Here is an 8,419-nt window from a genome sequence, read left to right as displayed (position 1 = left end):
GTGGGTGAATGAACGATTCAACGACATGAAATGTGTTATGGCATCATGTCTTCATCCCTTCTTCAAGGCGTTGTGGCTACAATTTCTGCACTACAGTTCCACGGATGATGCTGACGCACTGCGAGAAAAGGTCAAGACAGATGTAATTCGACTGTTGCAAGAGACATCAAGCCAGGTTGATACCGAGAAGAGTGACATCAACACCAGTCACGACTCCGAGGATGAAATTTTTGGTGTGTTGGCGCCATCCCGTCAAACGTCGATGCAGAAGGAAACAGCAATTCTGGATGCCTTTTTTTCAGACAGGAGCAAGTCCTTGACCTTTTCGAATGCCGAGTTAAAACATCTGTTCATTACATACAACACCCCTATTCCTTCCAGTGCTGCGGTAGGAAGACTTTTCTCTGTTGGAAAAGATGTGCTTAAGCCAAAGCGGGCAGGACTTAGTGACTCTCATTTTGAAATGCTCGTGTTTTTGAAAGATGCGTAACAATAAATTTCCTTTGGAATGTGTTTTCAATAACGATGTTAAAATAACAGTGTAAACGAATGATAACATTTGTTTTCAAGGTCATTTTTGCGTCACTAAGGATTTGAAGAGTGTTCTAGTGTTATTTTAGACAAAAGTAGCGGAAGAAGTAGCGGTAGCGTGCGCTACTTTGGTTCGGGTAGCGCGCTATTTTTGTAAATCGGTGGCGGGTACCGGTAGCGCGCGCTATTTTGGTCTAAGTAGCGGGTAGCGAGCTACTTTAAAAGTAGCGGGTGCCCACCTCTGCCTGCCAGCCAGGGTTGGAAGTCGTTAGTCAAAAAGCAATGACTATTTCGCTATTCGATAGTGCCCAAAAAAGCAATGACTTTCCGCTATCAATACTTAAAAAAAGCTATGAATAGCACTTACTAAAAATATTGTATTTGCGTATTTAACGACCAGTGATGCCAGGATATTTTTTGAAAACAAGCAAGTATATCTAAAAAGCAAGCCCAAAACAGGAAAATCAACACAAAAACAAGCCCAATAATTTTCAACCAATAAACATAAAGCACGCAGTTTAGCAGTTCAAAATTTTCAATAAACAACCTTTGCAGTCCATACATCACGTTTATTTCAAGAATGACATTCGTTTACGCTCTGCCAAGCAATAATTATCTTGAAAAGAAGGGATACAATGTTGACTACAATAAAAACCTTGCAATTTCAGTGTCAAAAACAAGTTAAAAAAAAGTTTGACTGGCCAAAAAATAAGCCCAAAAAAAAGCAACCTGCAAACTCAAAAAAAAATATGCAAACTTGAAAAAAAAAAAAGCCCAAACTTGCAGGAAAACCGCAAGGTTGGCAACACTGTTGACGACTCTCACTGGCATGATTTTTCTGAACTTTGTTGCTGCAAAATTTTCCTTAATCCTTTAAAGTTCAAAAACCGGAATGGGACTAGGTAGGATAGTAATCCGAAAACTAAATCTCGTAAATTCGTTTTGATGACGAAGTAAGTGAACAACAAAAAATGATTCAGCAGTTCTCCTAAATATCGATTAGTGAAAAACGAATAATGATTTCGTTGCTTGCATAAAAAAGCAGTGAATAACTCGCATTCAATTTTTATTTTTAAAAGGAATGGGTATAAGCATTCGATATTCAGAAAGCAATGAATAACGCTACAGAATAGTGACAACTAGTCGTTACTTCCAACCCTGACGCCAGCACATACAAACAATCTGGTTTCCTTGATTATTTGCATGCAAAATTGCTCATGAGCTGATATGGTGATCTGTAGTCAGGAAAACTGCTACCATATCATGTGTACGGATCTGCTACTATTCGGTGAATCCGATTCGGTGAGTTCCTAACTCGTAACCTCTAACCCTAAAACGGCAATGATAATTAGGCTACGGTACCCGATAATTAAAAAAAAAATCACCGAATAGGGAATCGGACTCACCGAATTGGACTCACCGAATCGGACTCACCGAAACGGGCCATTCCGCATGTGCACATTGTGCACTGTACGAGTGTGCAGTATGGCATTTGTGAGTGCTGTATTTAAAGATTGGGACAAACTGTTTGATGACAGTGCAGCGATTTACTTGAAGGTTTCTAACTGCACTACCATAAGCGTTTTTCAACAAAAATTGGGGGAAACATTTCAACAGACCTAAGTTGGGGTGCAATTTATACACAAGTGTGATTTATACTTGAATAAACGGTATATAATTGCATGTTTAATTTAATCTTTATACCGTTAGGTATTTGTTGCAAAAAATGCAATATTTTTTATAAAACCTTGATAATATTGCAATTTTGGTGTCTGGCTACACTGCTTGTTGAAAACATGCCTTCTACTTCATTACGAAATAGTTCAGTCATGGATGAAGAAGCTATAATCGAAGAAACAAATGTAGATGAAATTGATGGGAGTGTTGTTGATGTTGTCTGTTGTTGCTGCAAGAATTTCAATAAAAAACTGGCGGATTTTGTTCTTACAACAGATGAAGATAAACTTGCATATTTAAAAAAATACAATTGCAACCCTCCCCCTTTATTCATTCTTTGTATTTCTCTTGCTGAGCTGATTGTGTTCATTTATTATGGAGTAAAGGCAGAACAAAGACAATGGATTACAATTAGCCTTGGTCTTACAAAGTCACCACTCATTTATGACCCATGGAAAAGAGAAGAGGTGTGGAGATTCATGTCGTATATGTTTTTACATGCAGGTATTGAACATATACTTGGGAATGTTGTGCTTCAAATCATGATAGGAGTTATGCTGGAAATGGTGCATGGCAGTTTGCGTATATCTATTGTGTATTTAGCAGGTGTTTTGGCTGGATCATTGTCTTCGTCAATTTTTGACCCATTTGTTTATTTAGTTGGTGCTTCTGGTGGTGTGTATGCACTTCTTGGTGGCTATCTTTCCAATGTTGTGCTCAACTGGTCAAAAATTGCATTTAATGGTCTTCATCTTGTGATTGTACTTTCAATTGCAGCTGTTGATATTGGTTTTTCTTTGTACAGACGTATTGTAACAATGCCTGATGTCCAACCAGTTTCATTGGCTGCTCATTTTGCTGGAGGATTAGCCGGTATAACCATTGGCTATGTTGTTTTCAGCAACTACAATCGTAATCTGCTAAAGGATCCTAAATGGTGGATTTGTTTGATTGCATACTTGGCATGTTGTTGCTTTGCCGCTTTTTGGAACTTATTCTTATCTCCAGCAGGAACAGTTTGATAAATATGCAATAAACTGCATCTTTGTGCTTTAAGTTGTGTGAACTAATTGTGTTTCTTTTATCCATAGTTGTATTGCACTTTTTTATCATTCCACATTTCAACTTTGTACTTGCAAGTTTGTAATTGGTTTGTGTGTTCTTGTTCTGTGTGGATATATTTCAAGTAATTTCAATCATTGGTATACCAATATATGGTATACCAATATATACCATTTTAATATATGGTATAACTATATATATATGTTTTGTCCTTTTTGTGCGGTATTTATATATTGGTGATTGATAAACAACCCTCAAAATGTATATATGATATAATATAATTTTAACAAGATGTTGCATCGTTTGCTCTTGTCCTTAGTTAAAAATCATTAGCCTACCGATCCATCAGTACATAATAGTCATTTATCGGTGAAACTTGGCTGATACTATCAGCGATACTAAAAAGATTTATCAAAATAAACTTTTGATAAATAGTGTCTTGTTGTAATAACATAAGCTATTAAAAGGGCAATAACGTAATGGATAAATCATGCGGATCAAAGCGTTTTTGAACAGTTTTGATTCGTTGTAATTTTAAAACAATTCTGAGTGATGTTATTTTAGTAAATTTTAGAGCAGTTAATTAGCCTATGGTTTCTTCATTTGCTATTATGATTTAGCATTAACATGTATATATATATATTGTCATATCCTGGGCCCTGGCTTTACGCAGGGTAGTTGAAGATCTGGATTCAGGCAAGGAAGCCAATCTTCATGTCCACCTTCAGACATGCCATTAAGTATCTTGCCAAGGACCCACCCTCGTGCATTTGATCGGTGTCGAACTTGATCAAATTATCTGTCAAAAACAGAAACATTTAAAAACCAATATATATATAATTAAATAATGTATGACAAGGTAACAAATGATTAGCACTGGCATGAAGCTTTTTAATTTGCCTTTCACTTTCTTGTGTTACTCTCAGTGATAATGACTTGAAGCCTCTTACAGTTTTGCTTGTCTTGGCGTTTAAAAAAACTCCTTGTTCCTTTTGAGTAATTTTTGCAACCCTAAAGTAAGTAAAGTATGTCGGGATCGGCCTAAAAATGTGATATCGGTAATGATGCACCTCTAGTTTTACGTTATGTTGATACTAGTTGTCAGGCGTTGGGCCATTACTAGTGAGCGGAGTGTTGAAGATTATCATTCAATTTTAACTTGTTCACACTTTTATAACCAGACTAACAATTGTATATGTAATGTTTTATTTGATGTAAATTTTGCTCAGTTTTTATTTTTTTATTTTTAGTAGTTTTTCGTATCAAGTGCTCTTCCACTGTAACATTGATTGTTTGTTATTTTCTTTCGCCAAACACTCAACATTTTTTTAGTTTTGGCTGGTAACATGTGTTGAAATTTCCTTGTGATTATTTCTGGAGCTGATGTATATTATAATAATATTGTACATTTGCTGAGATTGAAACTGGTGAATTCATCCACCTGCACTAGATGCAGCTAAGAAAGTAATGGTTGTTATTATTATACTGTGTGTGATTCTTACATTTACCATTTTACTGAAGAGCAAAATCAACGGTACTTCAAGTACATTGACAACATTCTTGATCAAATTATCTTGTCATATGTTTAACAAATATTGTTGATTTGTTGTGATAAATTCTTAAGTTCTACCACATGAAGCAAACAAGATTGGAAGTTTTGCCTACTTTTTTCACGTAAGTTTTATTCTTTTTTATCTTCCGTTTCTTTTGATGATTTGCACACTACAATAGCGCCAGTTTTCACCAGACCAACATCTTAAATGTACATATTTTCAAATCAAGTCTGCCAGTGGAATACCAAGAAGTCTTGACTTATGTAAGAACATTATGTTTCCAACAAGCTGGTAGATTTCTTAGAAAAATTAACTTTAGGTCAACGTATTGTATCGTTATTGCATCATCATAGAATTTTCTGTAGAATGTATTAATTTAACGTTTATCCTGACAATTCTACCAGTGTAAACTATTACATGACATCAGTAGACAGACCAACATGACTCTTACATTGAAGAATTATGTCCAGTAATTATATTAAATGACTACGTTTATTCTTGGTGGTTTAGCTGGAAATAAATGTAACAAACTTGTAGCCACAGGAATTTATAAAAATGACGGATCGCTGTGGAGTCGAATGCAGCCACTCATTTAAATGGTGAGCTTTTCCGAGAACGCTCATGCATGTGAACAGCTTACCCCTTGCAACTATAACGCCAGTCTGCTGACTTGGGTCTAAAAATAAATTACTGTGTTCTCTGATTTTGATTTGACGTGCACACGCAAGATTACGACATATTGTTTGTTTGTGTTTCGTCGTTATGTTTTGATTGTTTTCAGAATTACTGCTTTCAACTGTTCTTCAATAATCATGCATCATGTAAACTGTTTTCACTACTGTTACCATTTTAAAATGTGATATATTATCTTCTAATACCACACTTGTGTACTTTATAGATTGAAAGTAACATCAATATTAACTTTTTCTTGTACATTTTCTGACGAAATAAAATCTTTTGAAATGATCAATGATTTCTAGAAATACACAGATGGCAATTACATAGATGAGTCATCATCGGTTTGTTTTTTACCACTTATCCACTTTTTCGTAGCCTATCCCGCAATATTCCATGATCATAGGCAGTGATGGGCATTATCGGCGATAATTTATCGGCGATAATTATCGGCGATAAATTTTTATCGCTTATCGTTATCGCTTAACTATTTTTTCAGTTATCGTTTGTCCTTATCGCCAAAGGCAATATTTGATTATCGCCGATAATTAATCGCCGATAAATTTTAAGTGGAAAAGTGGAAAGACCATGAAAAGTAATATTTTTACTAGCCACCTAGTTAATGAAACTAAAATTAAAACCATTTCTTCTTCAGTGCCTGAAGTGTGTGTGCAAAGGTCGTTGTCATGGGAGGGGCACTCCCCCTGCAACGACGGCCCTGACAACACAACAATTTTTAGAGTTGCAAATTGCAATGCAATGAAATGCATGCAACAAGTCTCTTGTTGTTTTGCTGCAATCGGCAATCGCGAGTAAATTTTACAATTAAAATGTAAGCGCACAGGCGGTACAGATTCCTTTGAAGCGAAGCGACAGAAATTGGCAAGTGGTTTATGAAAGTGTCTCAATACGAGGCCGCATTTACATCGGAAACATGGTCTTTCGCGCCACCATCACTGAAACAAGTCATTGCAGAATATGATATTGCTTGAAGCATTTGACATGCAGACCGACATCACACTTTTTGCATCTTGTAGTAGTTTTTGCATGACAATAGGCGCATCGAGTTGCATGGTAAAATTATGCTAAATACAGTATAACCTTTCTCATATACCTATGCTGCATAGCCGAGTGGTGAGAGCGCTGGAACGGCAATCGAAAGGGCAGGACACTTAAAGGCATGCCTGAAAGTGGACATGAAGACTGGCTTCCTTGCCTTCTCGTCCACTTAATCTAAATCTTCAACCACCGGGCGTAAGCCTGGATACGACGACGATTTACCTATTTTTATTCCCACTAATAATACAGTGCCTATATTGTAATTCTTATCTCAACGACATAGCCAACGCTCAATCAAATATTTTTATTCCCACTAATAATACAGTGTCTTCTGTGTCTATACCTGTATTGTAATTCATATCTCAACAACTCAGCGTTCTGTTATTGCTTTAATGATGGTGATCACAAAGAAAACAGAAAATTTATCTGAAATTATCAGTAAATTACGATTATTATGTTATTGTTTTTCAACAAACACGAATAATTTGACAAGCTTGATGGATTTCACAGTATGCACATTTTTACTACCAATAACGCTTAAGATTACTGATAAATTTTCAAGCATTTTGCGTTTTTTGAAACTTTTTCAATTATTGCTGACTTTGCTGTAAACAGCCCGTAGAAAGCAAAATACAAAGTTTGGAGTTTTTTATGGTATTTTCATTTGATTTAATTATTTTTCCTACTGCACGTAAGCGGCAGTGTAACTCAATTGATAAAAGCATCCAACTGGTATCTGAAGGTATAATTATAAGCACGGCGGTTACTTCAGTGGTTTGATTCTGGATCAAGAGGTTGACGATTCGATACCTATTGCCGCTGTTGCGATTTTATTTATGCATAACTTACAAAAAGTTTTGTCCCTTTACAGTATATTATATTCAATTTTTCGTCATGTTGATGAAAACAGTTCGTGCTGCATGGGATGGGGCAGCGCTAATAAAGAAAAAAAAATTATCGTTATCGGACATTATCGGCGATAATTTATCGTTATCGCTTAACTTTTTTTTGATTTTTCGTTTATCGATTATCGTTATCGCTTAACTGAAAAATGAGTTATCGCGCCCAACACTGATCATAGGACATAGGCCTTTATTAAAAAACGGAAGGGGCTTTATTATATAGGCTACTTCAACGTCTTGAAATTATAAGTATAACTGTCAAATGACATTATTCGTCATTGTATTTGAGAATTTTCTCAATTTCGTTGAGGTGGAAAGCTGCTTAGCCTGTTTCTGTAATCTCTTGTTTGGTGCTGATGCCATGCATGGTTGCGCCATAATGGCGTAAAATGTAGGCCTAAGCCATTGCTTGTAATTTAAACTGAGAATAGTACAAGCATCAAGGTTCAATAGAACGTTCATAAGTCTCAACGCAAACCCAGCACCCAAACACAAGTGCTATCCGACGCATGCCAAATGTTACGCTTTTGCTTAAAAACATGGCGGCACAATCGTTTTGTTCGGTCAGCTTTCATTTCAAGTCATAAGGCTTGGTGTAGTCTGAGTTTGTTTACCGAAACCGAGCTTTTAAATTTATTTACCGAAACCGTTTGCAGATTTTGGTCTGTGTACTTCGATTTGTAACTTCATCTGTAAGCAAAGTTTTAGAATTTACAACCGGTTTTCGTCGCAAAAGGCAAAACCAACTGGCACGAATAAAGTTCGGTAGCCACTTTAACAAGGAAAAATTTTGGCACTGCAATTGACTAGGATGCACCGCCAACCAATCATAAGCTACGTTTTCTATGACGCGAAAAAGATGATGATACAAAGCAAATCAAGTGATGGATTTTCTGTCAGCTGGTTGGCTTAGGGGTTAGGGCTAGAAATTAGTTATTTCATTGACGCGGGTTCGATTCC

The 8,419-nt window shown here is 36.2% G+C and overlaps 1 protein-coding gene across 1 annotated transcript; it reads left to right on the top strand.

The window, feature by feature from the left end:
* The first annotated feature begins 2,327 nt into the window (after positions 1 to 2,327).
* LOC145782914 (rhomboid-related protein 2-like) lies at positions 2,328 to 3,450 on the top strand. The gene has a single exon (XM_082594675.1). The coding sequence runs from the start codon at positions 2,328 to 2,330 to the stop codon at positions 3,228 to 3,230; it is 903 nt and encodes a 300-aa protein (XP_082450801.1). The 3' UTR covers positions 3,231 to 3,450.
* Positions 3,451 to 8,419: the final 4,969 nt, after the last annotated feature.

Source organism: Aplidium turbinatum, chromosome 14 (genome assembly GCF_918807975.1).
Source record: "Aplidium turbinatum chromosome 14, kaAplTurb1.1, whole genome shotgun sequence".
In the NCBI taxonomy this organism is placed as follows: domain Eukaryota; kingdom Metazoa; phylum Chordata; class Ascidiacea; order Aplousobranchia; family Polyclinidae; genus Aplidium; species Aplidium turbinatum.
Note: the sequence above shows the minus strand (reverse complement) of the source record. Positions and strands in the feature narration are given on the sequence as shown.

Coding starts and splice junctions, on each gene's coding strand:
- LOC145782914 (XM_082594675.1), top strand. CDS start 2,328: ATGCCTTCTACTTCATTACGAAATAGTTCAGTCATGGATGAAGAAGCT.